This window comes from Diabrotica virgifera, chromosome 5 (assembly GCF_917563875.1).
Source record: "Diabrotica virgifera virgifera chromosome 5, PGI_DIABVI_V3a".
NCBI classification, from domain to species: domain Eukaryota; kingdom Metazoa; phylum Arthropoda; class Insecta; order Coleoptera; family Chrysomelidae; genus Diabrotica; species Diabrotica virgifera.
The window spans coordinates 56958558-56978567 of record NC_065447.1 but is presented as its reverse complement, the minus strand read 5'-3'; the positions used below and the strand labels follow the sequence as shown (position 1 = coordinate 56978567).

Here is a 20010-nt window from a genome sequence, read left to right as displayed (position 1 = left end):
TCTTGATGGAAAAATGTTTTTTAATTTGTAACTGCACCGGTTCAGAAACTCATTTTCTACAAAGCACTATGTATATAATTACAACTGGTTATATTTAAAGCGAACTGAAGCCAGTTGCTGACTACACTATTTATTTTGATTTACGAACATTCAACATTCAGTAAGAACATTCATTAATAAAGTACAAACAGTGCAATTACATTTATTTTCAAACCAAGTACGGATTGGTTTTTGGTTTAATTTTTGTACTACAGATTTTTGTAATCTATTTTTATTCGTTTAAATTTAAATTTTTTGTTACTTGTGTTTTGCTCTACATTATTAAATTTCCAATACCCGTTATCTCGAGATAAGCCATACATTAAAGAGGAAATTTTTTATCTGCTTTATTGAACTTTTTAAATATTACCAGCCTGTCTTTATTGATCATTTTTTGGTGCATTTTCTATATCTATGTTGTATTCATCATCATATCTCATATCATCATTCTCTTTGCCTTATCCCTATGCGGGGTCGGCTTCCCTAATTGCATTTCTCCACACAATTCTATCTTGGGTCATATCAATGTTGATCCCCTTTACCAACATGTCCTGCCTTATCGTCTCCCCCCAGGTCTTTTTTGGTCTTCCTCTCCTACTCCTTCCAGGAATCTGCACTTCAGCTATTCTTCGTCTTGGGTGATTAACGTCTCGACGTTGAACATGCCCAAACCATCTTAACCTATGCTTTCTCATTTTGGCATTAATTGGTGCCACACCTAGACTTCTCCTAATGTACTCATTTCTAATTTTATCCTTCTTTGTAACTCCACTCATCCATCTAGCATTCTCATTTCCGCCACATGCATTCGTTGTTCCTGTTTCTTTTTCACTGCCCAATATTCAGTTCCGTACATCTTCAGCTTAATTGGAATTTTTCTGTCACACAACACACCACTCGCTTCTTTCCACTTCATCCATCCAGCCCTAATTCTACTACATGCATCTCCATCTATTTCTCCATTACTCTGTAATACTGATCTCAGGTACTTAAAACCATTGCTTTTTACAATCAGTTCACCATCCAAAAATACCATTTTATTTGTTGTAACTCCATCTTTAAATGAACATTCCAAATAATCTGTTTTTGTCCTACTAAGTTTTAAACCCTTTTCCTGCAGAGCTTGCCTCCACTGTTCCAGTTTTTGTTCTAAGTCTCTTTTTTCTAAGTCTCTTTTTTGTGCATTTTCTATATTTATATTGTATATGTAAAGGTATTTCTTTTATCATATTGTTACACTAAAAGTTGGTGCAATTTTTTATTTGTGTGTGTATTCAATATTTAGGTTAAATTTTAGTGTTTCTTTATTTCCTGTTTGCATTCAACCTTCTGTTGAATTGTTTTTATTGTTGTTGAATATATTGTTTTTGTTTTATTCATGAATTTTATTTCTCTATTTTAACCAAAATCCCTGCTTGCTAACTGTATTTTCAACCAGAAGGAAAAATCAGGCTATATAAGTTTTATAGGTAATTTAGTGGACTAATTCCCCTTAATATATTTTTAATTTATTTATGTAGTGTGTTGACAACATTTACTCAATAATTATATTTTCATATCTTTTCTCATATGTGTTTTCAAGACTTAATTGTCTTTTCTTGCCTCTCTTCATTTTCTAAGGTTCCTAAGTTTCCACTTTTTACCCCAAAAAGTCAAGTGGTGCGCCCTTTTTCTATCGTATCTTCTTATCTTTGGTTATTTTACCCTATCTATTTTTTATCTATTTCTCTCTCTCTCTCTATATTCTAATATATTTTATCCTGTCTCCGATGATTTCTTCTGTTGGACCCATTCCCCATTCCAAAAGCTAGTTTCGAACCCATGTCTCGTTCTCCACCATCCATCTAGTTGCCGTACACAGTTTATTCATTGGTGTCCTTTCTAGCACCATCCAAAAGTGGTTACGTATGGTACAGTAGCCAAAGAAGGATGGAGCATTTGACAAGTGGTGAAATGAGAAAAATGCATTACATAATTTAGTTTTTAGTATGTAACTTTAAATTTTAGGTAATAATAAAAATAATAATATACACATACACATATAAGAAAATGTTTTAGAATTACAGTACTGGTTTGGAGAATCAAGGATAGCGAGAGGAGTAATGTCCAAAAATAATGTTAAACGAGAAGTAGTTATGAAGCTTAATCCGATACATCATGAATATATAATAAATGAAATTGCCGTACTGGCTAAACTTAAGCATCCCAACATAATAGAGTCATTGGGTTTTTTTTTCTCTGGTGTATGTAATAAGAAAGGAATTATTTTAGAATTTATGAACTTTTCTGATTTAGCTAGAGGCCTAAAGATGGGGGTATGTATGTTAGTTTCTATTTATTTTATTTTTTTTTCAGAGACTTCAGCATTGTCTAAATTTATAGTTTAATCAACAGCCATTTTCTCGTGGAATTTTGAGAATCAAGGTCGATTTCCTTGAAAATTTAAATTTAAGTAGGTAGTAAATATTTATAACTTTTGTCAAAATCTACCCTATGCCGAAGCGTGCTTTGTCCTTGCCCTGAGGGTGAAACAACCCCATCTAGAAAATGAAAATTTTTCAATCAAAATAACTACGGAAGTTAATAGATTGACCAATTCGGAGTAAATTTTGTTCTATAAATTTTTGATCCTTTCCAAGTTATTAAAGATTGAAACTATGCATTTTTCATTGAAAAATCTCACGTTTTATAACCGTTTTTCATGAATAACTTGCAAAATTTTAATTTTATAGAAAAAATCGTTAAAAATAAAATTATAGCCAATAAAAAAATAAAAACATTCGCGAGAAAGGACTATGTAAACCCAATAACGACTGAGATATGGCTCTTCAAGGGGTTGTTATTTTCGAAGAACCTCGAAATGGAGAAGTCAATCTCAAATAAGTTGAATGTAGTGCAATTTTTTGGGAAAACTTAAGAAACGTTTTTTAAAGTTCATTACAAAACCTATCAAATGAGCTCCAATAAAAGTTTTTTTTTTGCATAAGAACTGACTGACTTCTGACAAAAATAAAGTCGCTCCCTGCTTTTTTTTTAGAAATGTAACAATTTAATCCCTCGTCATTACAATCCTAATAGAAATTAATAGTTTCCTACTTGAAATTAACTTTATTTAGGCATAATTGATACGATCCATGACCGTGATCCGTGATTTGACCGGTTTGGAATGTTTAGTTTAGAAAAAATAGTTGATTAAATCGAAAATGGCATTTTTATAATTTACAAAAAAATTACATTTTTTTTAAATAAACTTATATATACATAAGTATTCATTATACAAAAAAGAATGTGTGTGTACTTTGTACGCACTTAAGAAGTTATACTTCTATTATATGATTATATGATTATAAACGAAATTAATATACTTTTTATTTATATTTTATTTAAATATTAAATTAATTTATACTTAATACTTCTCAAACATTTTTATTAAAACAGTGCCAAAAATTAAAATAATAAAAAAATAAAACACACACAAACACATTAAAAATGCCACAAATGATTTCTGAACATTAATTGTCGGAAAAATTTTTAACTAAATACGTATTTTCTGAAAATAAAATTATATAATAAATATACTTACAATCATAAAATGTATAAAAAAAAATAAAAAAATAAAAGTTTCTATTGGGATTCGAACCAACTTACCACGCGGCTGGTATTTGCGTTGTATTGGGATTCACCCGCATTAAAACTGCACCACAGAGGCAGCTTGTCATTATGTGCGAAGATCGTCTAACTAAACAGATTAACCTTTTGACATTTTTAACTTATGTAAATCAAATTATTTTGATTTTGAATTGAAATGATTTAGAATTGAAAAAATACAACAAAACATAGGGTAAGAAGACAATATATTAGGTGAATATTGATATAAATTTTGATGGTAATCAAATTATGTAAAAAAAAGTATTACATACTACTTATGTATTTTGGTAGGTTCAAGGTAGGTATCGGAGCCCGTATAACGACTAATACATTTCGCAATCACTTGCGTCGTGCAAAGTGGCTATGTTCAAATATCATAACAAAATTTGATCAACTATTTATAAAACACTTACCAGTGAAAGATTCTTTAGCTTTGAATAAGCGAGATCTGCGGCACTCATACTAGGCACAGTTTGATGAGCTTTCACATTGGCATGCAACAATCATCTCTTCTATGTAAATAAGTCCAAAAATATAATATGAAAACTATTTAAAAAGGCAGTATAACCATTAACTAACTTTTTGTTTGTTGTTTCTCTTCCTACAAATTTTAAAACGCAACAAGCATACATTATAACCAAACACAGTCCCGCAGCTGTGCCACAGCTGCCATATTGGATAATTTTTGTCATGTCATTTGAACATCCAATCAGAACAAAGTTATAATGCGCATGCGCCCGGTCGCTAGGTTTTCCCATATAAAATTTCACCGTCATTACGCCCGTAAAGAAGTATAACTTCAAAAACAAAAAAAAATCAAATTGAAGAGTCTCAGATGCAGAATCCACCAAAAATGGTAAATAGTTATTTAAATCTGAGACTATTCGTCTTGAAAGTTCTTTCTGGTACATCCTTAATCTGCGACTTTTTCAATTAATAAGACCGCAGACGACGAATATAGTTATAATGTGTTGAAATATTGAAAATATTTGTACACTGTAAAAAATAGGAAATTTATACATACTGGGGGGGGGGGGGGGGAGAATTAAGCAAAGACAAGAAGTATTTAGTAGGTCAGGAAAGAAGAATAGAACAGGAAGAGAATGAATAAACTAAAACAACTAATGCTCACAAGGTAAAGGAGCAAGTTTGATAATATTGCGAGTATACAACCCATCCTGCGTTTTTACGCAAGCGGCGCGAACTTTTCCATCCTTACCAGTTATTAAATCCACGATTCTGGCAAGAGGCCAATTCAAGGGTAGACGGTCTTCAGCTCTCACTAACACAAGCTGATTAATTTGAAGATTAGTAGATGGTTTACACCACTTAAGTCTATGCTGCAGTCTATGCAAATAGTCGGTGCTCCATCTTTTCCAGAATTCGTCTTTTATTTTTGTACAACGATTCCAGAAGGTTAACCTATTTTCTGGGATAGACGAGAGATCACGATCAGGATAAGCCGTCAAGGGACCTCCAATTAAAAAATGACCTGGAGTCAAAAAAGTCAGGTCGTTAGGGTCATTAGAGAGTGGGTATAATGGTCTGCTATTCAACACAGCTTCAATTTGGTTGAGAGCAGTGGAGAGTTCCTCAAAGGTAAGAACCGTAGAACCAATTGATTTAATGAGATGAGATTTGACACTTTTTACAGCCGCTTCCCATAATCCGCCCCAGTGTGGCGAACGGGGTGGAATAAACTTCCAAGCAATTTCAGTAGCAGATACAAAAGATTGAATTTTATCGATGTTATCAGAGGATTTATGAAAGGAGGCAAGTTCTCGCAACTGGTTACGAGCGCCTATAAAATTGGATCCATTGTCTGAATATATCGTATGAGGGTTACCTCTACGACTAATGAACCGTTTCAGAGCGGCAATAAAAGCTTCTGTAGACAGATCGCTAACTAATTCGATATGAATGGCTTTTGTTACCATGCATATAAATATAGAAATATAAGCCTTTTGAATGGGGGCTTTCTTTAACCGGGAAGCCTTAATTAGTATAGGTCCAGCAAAGTCTAAGCCTACTTTGGCAAATGGACGAGATTCTTGAACTCGGTCCAGGGGTAAAGAGGCCATTATTTGGGATGCGAATTGTGCATTGAACCTAAAGCAGGTTACACAAGATTTAATTAATCTTTTGACAAGACGAGTACCGTTCAGCGGCCAGTATTGAAGACGTAGATTGCCTAATACACTTTGAGCACCGCTATGGCCTAGACGACGATGTTCACGTATAATTAATAGATTGACAACGTGATCATCCTGAGGTAGTAATAGGGGATATTTTTGATTAAAAGGTAAGGTAGAAAATTGCAGGCGGCCACCTACTCGAAGTAAGCCATCACTGTCTATAAAAATATTCAACGGGAGTAGTTGTTTATTTACAATGGGAGAGTTTGTCTTTAAACAATGTATTTCTTTAGCAAAGTGTTTCTGCTGGATTTGTTTAATTATAAAATCATGGGCAATTCTGAGATTTTCCACAGATAAGTGTCTTTGATTATTAGATTTTTTCCTAACTAACATTGTGAATCGGAATATTTGAGCTAAAACTCGCTGCAGTGTATTAAAGTTTGAAAAGCGGGAAAATACGTTATCCCAAATATTTAAGTCAGAGTTGACTAGAGCAAGATTGACTTTCTTACGTTCGGGCAGGTCGTCAATAAGCTTGAAAGAATCTAAGGAGTCAAACTCTGTTTGGTCAATTAAAAATTGAGAGCCCTCTATCCAAGAAAGCCAGGTGTCAGAAGAAAATATTCCGCGAGAAAGTAAATCGGCGGGGTTTAAATGTGATTTGACATGTCTCCAAGCAAATTCCTTACTATTTTCGTGTATAGTTAACACACGACGAGCAACAAAAGGAGAAAAATCATCTGGGGATCATTTTACCCAACTGAGAGCCACTTGGGAATCAGACCATAAGTGAACAGAATGGATTTGAATAGAAATGGAAAGGATTTGAAAAATTCTAAGAGCTAATGTAGACAACAGCTCCATTGCACACAGCTCTAATTTTGGTATAGTTAATTTAGTTTTTATTGGGTTAACTCTCGATTTGGCAGTAATCAAAATAGACGATTTAGAGCCATCATAGTAGACAGCTACTAAATAGATGCAACCGCCGTAGGCCTTTTGGCTAGCGTCACAAACCCCGTGGAGGGAGCAAGACGAGACAACTTTGGACTGAGTCAATTGCCTAGGTACGTGAAGTTGACTAACTTCAGCCAATGAAGTAAGAAATTTCTCAAACTGAGTAATTATAGATATATCCGAAATAGGAACGTCCCATCCTATTTGAGACTTCCACACAGATTGCATTAATAACTTACCGAAGACGGTCAGAGTATTCACAATTCCAAGGGGATCGAAAGTTGAAGCTATAATGCTTAATATTTTTCGTTTTGTTAGAGGGGATGCATTTAAGAAATTACCAGTTTTAATATGCAGAAGATCATGAGTAGAATTCCACTGCAGCCCCAGAATTTTGTTTGAAGGATCATTAAAAGTACGTTCCATCTGAGCATCAGTAGACTCATTGACGGATTTTAAAAATTGTTGTGAGTTAGATTGCCATTTATGAAGTTGGAAACCATGCTTTCCTAACATAGCATTTAATTCGTAATAAAAAATCTCTAATTCATTTTTGTCATTAGTTCCTGTCAGAATATCATCCATGTAGGTTTGATGAAGGATAGCATGCTGTGCTTTGGGAAACTCAGGATTATTTAAAGCGATGTCTTTTAAGACACGAGTGGCTAGAAAGGGGGCACAGTTTTGCCCGAAACTTAAAGAGGATAATTGAATAAACTTGAAAGGTTCATCTGGAGTATCTCTCCACAGAATATTTTGCAAATGTCTATGTTTTGGGTTGATGTCTATAAATCGATACATCATCTTGATATCAGCACAAATAACATATTTGTAGCATCTGAATCGACACAGAATGTCAAAAAGGTTGTCCTGAACTTGATATCCCTTTGAAGTTAAGTCATTAAGGGACACACCAGAATCGGTTTTAGCCGAGAAATCGAATACGACCCGGAGTTTAGTGGACACACTTCCTTCTCGTATTACCGACCTGTGGGGTATGAAATATTTAAATTCGTTAGATACACTATGATAAAAAGACAAAGGAATGACTTTAGCGTGTCCGAGTGTAAGATATTCTGAAATTACACTTTGATACTCTGCAAAGAGCTTTATATAATTTTTAAACCTTTTCTCAAGAGAAGAGAATCTTTGAGTGGCCATACCAAAAGACCGGCCTAATTTTTTAGTTTGATTTGAAATGAAAGGCATATCTACTTGATATCGCCCGGAAGGAAGGATAACAGTTGTATCTTGAAATATGTTTCCACATATTCGTCATTGGAATGCTTTGTGTTACAATCAGGGATTTCTTCTAGCTCCCAAACTTTTTCCATAGTACGGTAAAGCTCCAACTGTTGATTACATTGATCATTATATACAGTTAGAAAAGTAGAAGATTAACTCTTTTCACTAGAAGTATTAACATTTTTACGGGGTACAGGACCTGCTATAACGTATTCGAGATGAGTGTCTATGAAAGACGGCAAATTGGGACCCGTATGAATCACGGTCGACTTAAGTAAATAATGATATAAATCACAGCCAATGAGAATATCTATTTGGCCGGATTCAAAAAATAAAGGATCGGCAAGCTCAATTTTCACGTGTGCCGGAATTTTAAAGTTAGAAGGAGAGATAGAAAATTGCGGTAAGTTATTGGTTATTTTGTCTATAACCGTAAAAGATAAATTAAAGATAAGATGAGGATCTATTTGAGAATTGAAGGTAATATCTACCACTTCTCCGCTATAGGTACAATTATTACTACCTAAGCCGGAAATATTTGCATTTTGTTTTTTGAAACATAAATTAAATTTTTGAGCAAAGGAACGATTAATAATGCTCATTTGACTTGCTGAGTCCAGCAGAGCTCGTCCAATTATGGACCTACCATTAGAAGCATGGGCCTTCACCAATGCCGTGGGTAGCAGTACAATGTTAGTTTTGACTGACGTTGCAGTCAATGTAGTTTGTGATTGTGACATCATGGACTCTGGAGAGTCTAGAAACTGATCTGCTTCAGGAGCACCAGTATTTACAAAATTAGATTGATTACGTGGATTTTGAGAACCATTATTTATATTAGATGGAGACCTATTTGCACCAGCAAAGGAGGAACTTCTAGAATCATTTCGATTACTTGAGTTATTGGGCAATCGACCTTGAGAATCAAAATGAAGATAGCTATGATGGGACTTATCACACGTAACGCACCTGCGCAGTGACTTGCAATCTGCGGTATTATGATTACTATTTAGACAGTTACCACACAGTTTCTTTTGCTTAACAAACTGATACCTATCTTGAGGTGACAGCGAGAGAAATTTGGAACAACCATAAATTGAATGAGAAGAGTTAGCACAGTGAAGACAGCCTGGTTTGTTAGCTCCAGACCTGGAATGACTTGGATTAAAATTATTTGACGAATGTACAGTAGATGCAAGTGTGACTTTATTTCTACTGGAGTCATTTTGTTTTGGATTTGTTTTAGCTTTATTATTTGGTTCAAATAGATTTAGATTGTCTAACATAGAATGACGCTTCTGCAAGAAGTCGAAGAAATATTCTGCAGTAGGAATATCTTCCGGCTTTCTTTCACTTTCGAAAGCCCGGCGAGAATTGAAATCAAGTTTCTGTTCCATTAAAAATATTATTAAAGATTCAAAATTTACTTTTGGGTCTAAATTTAAGTTATTAATCAAGTCAAAAGTTTTGCGAGTAGATATTTGAAATTCGCGCAATTCTGCTGGAGTGCTTTTCGAAACGGTTTTCTGTTCCATCAAGGTTTGATACAGAGAATAGAGTAATTTATATTTATCATCATATGCATTTTTAAGGATGTTTAAAGCAATTTGTAAATTTTGATTAGTTACGCTTAAGGAGTCAATCATCTCCAAAGGAGGTCCACGCAATAGACCTTTCAGAAAATAGAATTTTTCGCCGTCCGATTGCAGCTTATTGTTGTTAAGAACTAAGGCTGTATAGAGGTCTATGAAACTGGGCCACTCATGGGCTAAACCACAGAAAGGCTTTATATTTATCCTAGGTAATACCACATTAGAGACAGCGTCTGATGCATTAGTGTCAGCAACAGATTTTTTATTCTTATTTTCGATAAGTAGTTGAAGGTTTGCAATACAAGTTTCAAAACGGTCAGCGACTTTACTCTCGGCTGGACATTCCGAAGAAGCACTATCTTCCTCAGTGTTAGATAAAGAAGCAATTTCTAATTGAATTTGTTGATACGTATCATAATGACTTAAAATATTTTTTAGCTTGACATTTAGTAAATATGTTTCTTCAGAGCCAGTCAGTTCATGAAGAAACTTTTCAATGCGAGTTAATTGCGCCTTGCAACGGCCTCGCTTATTTTGTAAATTAGTTAAGGACATGATTGATCCCAAGCAGAACCAACCAAATTAGAAGTATATATAAGTAATCACAAATAATAGACAAACCTGATATAAATTTCACAGTTGTACAATACAAGATTCGAGTAGATAGAAATAGATAGAAATCTTTTGTAAATTGTAGAAAATTGACCAGAAACGTAGCAGACAAACAGTTTCCGATCAGTAGTAGATATACATTAGCACAGAAATAAATACAACTCAATATGTAAGCAATCGCTTAATACAAATCTGTTGTAAATTGTAGAAAATTGACCAGAAACGTAGCAGACAGTTTCCGATCAGTAGTAGATATAAAAAATACAACTCAATATGTAAGCAATCGCTTAAAATGAAAGTAATAAATTCACTATTATTCTAAACAATAAGACCACATGAGTGTTAATTTAAATCAAAGTGAACCAACAGCATTTAAGACTGTAAGTTTTAACATTATAATATTAGTCAAACCTAAAATCGCATCCTAAACTGGTTTAATTGGTTTTTCATATGGTTATATGTACCGGAAATAATCCAAAATTTATCAATAGTAAACAACAACCAGTATTGTTTTTTGCTGGCACAGAGAGGTATTACTTTTATGTGACTGCGTAAAAATAATTAATGGATATGTCTGCCGATGTTACTATACAGAACGTCTCTCCAATTAGTAAATCTTACAGCTCAGCAGCTTCTCAGCAGAATTTTTTTCCAACGAAAGAACAGGGAATAATATTTAGTGCAATAAATAATGCCCCCATTCAAGATTACTTGATTCCGTTAGGCACCTTAATAAATCCAAAAAATATTTTATTTTCTTCTCGTTTATCCAATAACAGAATATGTATGTACCTAAGTAGCAAACTCACCGTAGATAACTTTATGGAGAAATATGGTTCTATACAAGTACAAGGAGAAACCGTACGAGCTAGACCACTTATAACCCCAGCAGAAAGATTAGTATTATCCAGTGTCTGCCCGACCATCCCTCACGATGTTCTCATCCGAGAATTGAAAGAAATGGGCCTAAACCTCGTCTCCCCCATAACCTTTTTAAGAATCGGTGCTTCTTTACCTGAATACAACCACATAAAAAGCTTCAGAAGACAAGTATTTGTCAGCCCACATAGTATCATGATTCCAGATTCTATTTTAATAAATTACGAAAGCGTCACCTACAGAATTTTCATAGCTCAAGATAATCTTACATGCTACGCATGTAAGCAAACAGGCCATATATCAAGCAAATGCCCAAACACCAACAATACACTATCCCCCACTCAAGCCCAAAACTCAACTTCACAGAACCCTACTTCAACGCTAATCTCCCACTCCGCCACCGATAATGGTTCCCAGTCACATCAAGCTGAAGACGGTGATCCAAACAACATAAATATTCAAAAACCTTCTTCAATTTCTTCTACTCCCCAAACCCTACTGCCAACTTCTGAAGCGAGCAAAATAATTCCCACCGAAGAGAACATTCCCACTAAAAATCCATGTGAAAAAACCTCTGAAGTAATGGATCAACAAGCTTCACTCGGAATCATAGGAGAATCATCCAGTACATCTGTGAAAAGAAGTATAGACGAAACGTTATCCCCTCCCATCGAAAATCTGAATACTAATAATCCAACGTTTGCTCTCCCTCAAACACCACGTCAAACCAACATCCAAAAGCCCAAAAAACCTAAACGCACAGCACCTACTCCTGACGCACTTAAATTTTTCATGAATAAAAATTCCACAACACTTCCATTAAACTATGATCAGCTAATGATGCTAATTGAAAATACCCAAGGTAACAATTCACCTATAGAAATTATCCAGGAATACCCAACCGATCTCCCCGGTTTAATAAACCTATTAACCATATCTTACCCATACCTATCAGACAAAGCTACGAAACATCGCTTCACCCGACTTAAAAATAAATTGAATCACTATCTAGGTAAAGATATCACTGACAGTGAATTATCTTCCTCCGATGCCTAATTTTCAACTCTATATTACAGTGGAATATTGATGGACTGTTCCATCGTTTACCCATGCTTCAAATCATCCAATCAGAATACTGTCCAGAAATAATTTGCCTACAAGAAACTAACCTTAGTCCAAACACAAGTTACAATTCTAAGCAGTTCAATTGTTTTAGAAATGACAGAAAAAGTAATAGTAATTATTCTTCTGGTGGGGTTGCCACTTTGGTAAAAAAATCACACGTAGCAAGCCTATTTCCTGTAAAAACCAACCTCGAAGCAGTAGTAATAAAACTTTCAGCACCCTCTACACTCTACATTTGTAACATTTACCTACCATCAAGTACAATATTAACTTTTGACGATATAAATAACCTTATCGAACAAATTCCAACTCCTCGTATTATACTTGGTGACTTCAATGCTCACAATAGCATTTGGGGGTCTGTACGTACTGATACCAGAGGTAAATTACTGGAAAAGTTAATGTCTGACTTACAGCTTAACTTACTCAATGATGGGACTCCTATACGTTTTAATATTCAGACTGGAGATTCATCCGCAATTGACCTAAGTCTTTGTGACCCAGCGTTGTCACCTCAACTCTTATGGGAAGTCTTATCACACACATATAGTAGCGACCATCATCCCATTCTTATAAGAAATCTCTCTAGGCAACAATCGCCTTATGAGTTTCTACCCAAATGGAAAACAGAGTCGGCAAACTGGACAGAATTTAAAAACCACATCGATAAAGCTATGCAGAACTTTATTGTAAAAAGTAACGTCAATAATACTCTAGATGACTTCAATAATATCATTTTACAAAGTGCAGAACAGTTTATAGGTAAAACTAAAACGCCAAAAAAGCATTTACCCGTACCATGGTGGAATCGTGACTGTAGCGAAGCAATCCGGGCAAGTAAAAAAGCTTTCAACAGGTACAAAAAACATAAAAATATAGAGAACAAAATAGAGTACAAAAGACTTAAGTCCAAAACTCAACTATTAATTAAACAGGCCAAAAAAGCCAGTTGGATGAAATATGTTTCCAATATAAACATTTCTACGCCAATAAGTGAAGTTTGGAAAAAAATACGCAAAATTTCCGGTTTCCACCAATCACCCTCAATATCCAGCCTGAAAGTAAATAACCAAATCATTACATCACCAACAGAAATTTCCAATATATTGGCACTGAATTATAAAAAAATATCTTCCAATGAAATCTTCGACCCCACTTTTCTTGAAAACAAAATACAACTCGAAAATTATAATACATTTCCATACGAAATTAGCCACAATCCTCTAAATCTCCCGCTAACATTTCATGAACTAAATGACTCACTTATAAATTTGAAGGATTCTAGTCCTGGCCCAGATGATATACCATCTATTTTTCTGAAACAGCTTCCAAATTCAGCCATAATCGTAATGCTACAGATATTCAACATCATATGGCAGCAACGCCAGTACCCCACAATTTGGACTAAGGCTATTGTGCTTCCATTTCTTAAACCTCAAAGTCCCCGTCTAGCTCCCGAGTCCTACAGGCCCATAAGCTTGACATGCTCTATGGGAAAATTACTAGAAAAAATTGTCAATGCACGGCTCACATGGACACTTGAAAAGTCAAATCTACTGATACCTGAACAAAATGGTTTTAGACAAAACCGATCAGGCATAGATAATATTCTAGACTTAGAAAGCGATATTCAGGAAACTCTAGCAGTTCGACAACATTGTTTAGCAATATTTTTTGATTTAAAGAAAGCATTCAACACGTGCTGGAGGTATAATATTTTGAAAAGACTGCACTCATGGAATATCCGAGGTAATTGTCTAGAATTTATTAAAAACTTTTTGCGGTACAGAACATTTCGAGTAAGGGTTCAAAATTCATATTCAGAAGAATATATTGAAGAAAATGGGACTCCTCAAGGATCAATAATTAGCCCAACACTATTCTTAATCGCTATAAATGATATAATTAAAAATTTGCAAAAACCTCTGAAAGCTCGCATTTATGCAGATGATTTAGTAGTTTACATCAAAGGCAAAAACCCCTCTCTAATGTCGAAATCATTACAAAATTTTCTACACCAACTAGAAGAATGGTCCCATGGCACGGGATTTAAATTTTCGGTTTCCAAAACAGTGGGCATGGTATTCACCAATAAACACGCTTTCAGCACACCAATACTGAAATTTTATAACTCAACTAACATGTTTAAAACAGACGTAAAATTTATGGGAATGTGGTTGGATCAAAAACTGACCTGGAAAAAACATATAAATCAACTAGTCGCATCTTGCAATAAAAGATTAAATTTATTAAGAACATTATCTAACAGGGACTGGGGCTCTGATTATGATACCCTAATTAGCCTATATAAAGCCTTAATTAGATCTAAAATAGACTATGGCTCCATTGCGTACATATCTGCGTCCGAAACAACACTAAAACCCTTAGATAGTATACACAACGCAGCATTAAGACTTTCCTCGGGAGCATTTAGATCGACGCCGGTAGAGAGTTTGTATAGTGAAACCGGAGAACCTTCTTTATTCCACCGTCGCATTTATTTAACATTAACTCATGCAACTTCTATAGCTTCAAATCCAAACAGACCTCTTTTTGATAATACATTCAATAATAAATATACGTCTCAAAATAGACATATTTCACACAAACCTTTCTATGAGAGAATTCGATTTTATCTAAGATATTTAGAAGCAAACTTTCCAGATATATTCCTAATAAATTTGGACCATCCCCCTCCTTGGAAAACTGATACCCCCCAAATAAATTATAATCTTACTGCATTTAGTAAGCACTCAACAAATCCAGCTGTTTTTAAAAATAACCTTAATTCAATCATAGCCAAACATGGAGATAATTGCTACAATATATACACAGATGCATCAAAATGTAATACAGGAGTAGGTGCTGCATATGTAACCCCTAACAACCAATATCATTTTAGACTTCCCAAATATTTCAGTATTTTTCTGCTGAACTTTATGCAATACTCAAAGCCCTTGAACATGTCAACAAAAACAAAATACCAAAATGCTTGATCCTAAGTGATTCACTCGGTGCTTTACAAACTTTAAATCATGTGTATCCTAAAAACCCCCTAGAGAAAATGGTAAAATCTGAACTAGAAGAGGCTCAAGAAAATTCCAGACGCATTACCTTCATATGGATCCCATCTCATATTGGTATCGATGGAAACGAAGCAGCAGATCAGTGCGCCCGTAAAGTGTCGGAAAGTGTCGAAACAGAGGTAACGGAGTGTCGAAATCTCGCGAGTGACATAAAATCGTACTTTAGAAATCTAATCACGTGTAAATGGAACCAAGAATGGAAATATTCACAGACATCTTTAAGAACAATCAAGGATAATGTTTACCCGCGGTTATCGAGAATACGAACCCGAAAACTTCAAACTGTTATCACACGTCTGCGTATAGGTCACACAAGATACACGCACTCTCACCTGTTTACAAGAGACGATCCCCCTAAATGTGAAATTTGTGACGAAATAAATAATGTAAAACATTTTTTAATTGACTGTCCACTTTTTGCAAATGAACGAATTAGATTCAATATTCCTAACAACATCAACAAACTTTTAGGCACAGATGGTTACTATGACAATATCGCAAACTATTTAAAATGTATAGGGCTATATTATAGAATCTAAATTACTGGAAGTTATACCTACACTGTATTCTTAATTTAAGATACATACTGTAATTATAGATAATAATATCGATAATTATTTAAAACTCATAGAATTAATTATATTATAGATTGTAAGTTATTGGAACTGTACTCCTACACTGTATTCCCGCTAATCACCTCTTGGTGGATGCGGTAAATTTTCAATAAAAAAAAAAAAAATAAGACCACATAATATGTATTCTTAAACGATAAAACAAATGTAAGTTACTAGTAGTAAATTTAGTTAAAAACATTAACGAGATCAAATAAAATAATCAATTCTTTATTAATTTGAAGCATTAAAACCGACTATATTAATTTGAAGCATTAAACCCGACTATATTAATTTGAAGCATTAAAACCGAATATGTACTTTTTAAATCATAAATAAAAAATGCGCGTAATAACTAGACAATCGCTAAAAAATACGACTTCTTATAATAGACGGTAGCAAATTTTATTTGAAAAACCGGCTTAAAGAAAATAATGATTCTGTATTATATTATGGAATAAAAACAAATGCATTCGTTGCAGGCTTGTTTTGAAAACCATTAACTGAATAAATCCTAATATACCTGCGTATTTAAAAAACAAGAAAATAATATGTCGTAGATTTAGTTATTTGCAGAACATAAATTTAAAAAGTCATAAAAAATATTGAATAACGAGCATTATTAGTTGTCCTAACATACACAACCAACCGGTTTATTCTCGCACTCCGTATGTACCGGCCAGGCAGGGCTAGGAGCAGGTTTCAGGCGAAAACAGCCTTACAGCGACATCTCTTAACAAATTGAAGAGTCTCAGATGCAGAATCCACCAAAAATGGTAAATAGTTATTTAAATCTGAGACTATTCGTGTTGAAAGTTCTTTCTGGTACATCCTTAATCTGTGACTTTTTCAATTAATAAGACGGCAGACGACGAATATAGAAAACGAAAAGGAAACGATCACATTCCGTTTTCCTAGACGAGTGAAAACGGAATGTGACGGATGCCGGGTGTGCATCTCTCTGAATCGAAAACAAGCAAAACCATCATTTCTTATTTAAAAAAAAAATCAAAATTTTCGTTAAAAGAATTCTACAATTAAGATTTGAAACATTTTTCCATATTATGTATACTTTTAGATTTATTTAAGAAAACTCCACTTTTTTTAAAAATTTTAAAAATGTCATTTTCGATTTAATCAACTATTTTTTCTAAACTAAGCATTCCAAACCTGTCAAATCACATGGATCCTATCAATTATACCTGAGTAAAGTTAATTTCAAGTGGGAAGCTATTCATTTCTATTAGGATTGTAATGACAAAGGTTTAATTGTTACATTTCAAGCAAAAAAAAAGCAGGGAGCGACTTTGTTTTTGTCATGAGTCAGTCGGTTCTTATGCAAAAAACTCATCGTAGCTCATTTGAAAGTTTGAGATTCAAAGTTCTCCATTTCGACTTTCTTCGAAAATAAAGAGCAATAACTCAGTCCCTGTTGCTTTTATATAGGTCTTTCTGACGAAAATCTATTTGTTTTTTTATTAGCTATAATTTTGCCCTTAATGATTTTTTATATAAAATTAAATTTTGGTAAGTTATTTATGAAAAACTGATTTAGTTTCAATCGCTAATAACTTAGAAAATATCAACTTTACAAAAAAATTTTGTAGAACAAAATTTACTCAGAATTGGTAAATATATCTACTTTCATAGTTATTTTGATTAAAAAATGCTCATCCCTAGATGGGGTTGTTTTCGCCCCACGCAATAGCCCGGTTCGACATAGGGTAGATTTTGAAGAAGAGGATCAACCGAGCCTAAATCCAAATTTTCATTAAATCGGTGGTGATTCTCAAAATTCCACGGTTGTACAGTTTTTTACCGCTGATGAGTGGTCTATAATATTAGATTAGATTAAGTTGGTTACCTAAGGATCGAATAGTATGCCATCGCAGCACCATCAATGTGTGGAACTCTTGGTGTTGTTTGGCTCGCTTTTATGCTTATTGAGCTGTTATTGTGTGAGAGTGAATCTCTAATAGTCCAGAAAGCCACTGCGCATCCGCTAGGAAAAATATTCTAATTCGGATTTTTTGCACAATCTTACTCAAAAAGGGCTCCTTTTAACAAATTTGCATGTTGCCAGGACCAAAAGTTGGTCAAAAATTTTTTAAACGTTTTTTTTTGTTTTTTTCCTAAAATTATTTTTTTTGCATGGAAAAAAGTTTTTTTATGTTTTTTGGATCATTCCAAACAGAAAAGCTCTTTAGTGACTTTTCTCTAAAAAGTATGGTTTTTGACATATAAGCGATTAAAAATTGAAAAATTGCGAAATCGGCCGTTTTTAACCCTCAAAACCTAGGTGAAAAACTGAAAATTTGAATGTTGCCAAGATAGGTAGATATTCTTTAAACATCGATTGATGAAATCCCGAAGAGTTTTTTGCAATACAATATTCAAAACTCCTTTGTTTTTTAATTGCTAATCAAGCGTGCGCGACACTATTTTCCACCGACAGTATAGTGCAAATGAAAGGAATAAATTCGTTATTTCGTAAACCGGCGACTTTAAGGAAAAATCCCGAAACCGGTCGATTTTTATTTTTAAGTTATGATATTGTGGCATATATGGTATGCTAGTGACGTCATTCATCTGGACGTGATGACGTAATCGATGATTTTTTTAAATGAGAATATGGGTCATGTGCTAGCTCATTTGAAAGGTTATTCAATTCTCTATTCAGTAATATAAACACTTACATAATTATTAATACAGGGTGTCCAAAAATTTTTTATTAAATTAAATTATTTGACAAAAAAAGAAGTAGAAGGACACACTGTATAAATAATTATGTAAATGTTTACATTATTGAATAGAGAATTGAAGAACCTTTCAAATGAGCTACCACACGATCCCTATTCTCATTTAAAAAAATCATCGATTACGTCATCACGCCCAGACGGATGACGTCACTAGTATACCATATATGCCATAATATCATAACTTAAAAATAAAAATCGACCTGTTTCGAGATTTTTCATTAAAGTCGCCGGTTTACGAAATACCGAATTTATTCCTTTCATTTGCACCATACTGTCGGTGGAAAATAGTGTCGCGCAGGCTTGATTAGCAATTAAAAAACAAAGGAGTTTTGAATATTGTAGTGCAAAAAACTCTTCGGGATTTCATCAATCGATGTTTAAAGAATATCTACCTACCTAGGTAATATTCAAATTTTCAGTTTTTCACCTAGTTTTTGAGGGTTAAAAATGGCCGATTTCGCAATTTTTCAATTTTTAATCGCTTATATGTCAAAAACTATCATTTTTAGAGAAAAGTCACTAAAGACCTTTTCTGTTTGGAATGATCCAAAAAACATAAAAAAACTTTTTTCCATGCAAAAAAAATAATTTTAGGAAAAAAACAAAAAAAAAATATTTAAAAAATTTTTGACCACCGTTTGGTCCTGGCAACATGCAAATTTGTTAAAATGAGTCCTTTTTGAGTAAGATTGTGCAAAAAATCCGAATTAGAATATTTTCCTAGCGGATGCGCAGTGGCTTTCTGGACTATAAACATTCTGAAACTAACGTCCTACATACTGTCTTGCGCGATGTCCAGCATTAAAGGTGCCCGAACATTTTCGTCTCTGTGCATTGTACCTATATCTACGGCCAGGTGTCAGTTTTTGCATCATGGTAGATATTCCTGCGGATTTTTTGGTTCTACTAGTACGAATTCTCAGAAGAAATCGCTTACTCGTAGGGAGCTGGGTCTCATAGGAGAACTGACAAAACTCGTACACATTAAGCAATTATTATTTATGCTTATCTCGCTAAGTATATCATCATCATCGTTAATTGCATTATAACTCTCCGTGAGCCTTTGCCGCGTTTACTATTGCCTTCCATATTTTTCGGTTTTGTGCCACTATTTTACATTGTCTCCCATTTTCTCCAGATCTTCTCTGACTGAATCTTTCTACCTTTTTCTGCGCCGTCCTACAGACCTCCTCCCATCTGGTCTTTCTGGTCAATAACACGTTATTGTTTATAAGGCGATTGTTGTTAGTGCGTATCACACGCCCTGTCCATCTTAATCTATTTGCCTTGATATATCTAACTAGATAGGCAATTGGGGC

At 34.1% G+C, this 20010-nt stretch overlaps 1 protein-coding gene across 1 annotated transcript in view; it reads left to right on the top strand.

Annotated features, from left to right (window-relative positions):
• LOC114339025 (probable serine/threonine-protein kinase DDB_G0270146) overlaps positions 1 to 20010 on the top strand; it is a 118734-nt gene that overhangs the window by 78844 nt on the left and 19880 nt on the right. The window contains exon 5 of the mRNA XM_028289654.2: positions 2098 to 2354. Coding sequence (XP_028145455.2) covers positions 2098 to 2354 — 257 coding nt within the window. The remainder of the gene's footprint in view (positions 1 to 2097; positions 2355 to 20010) is intronic.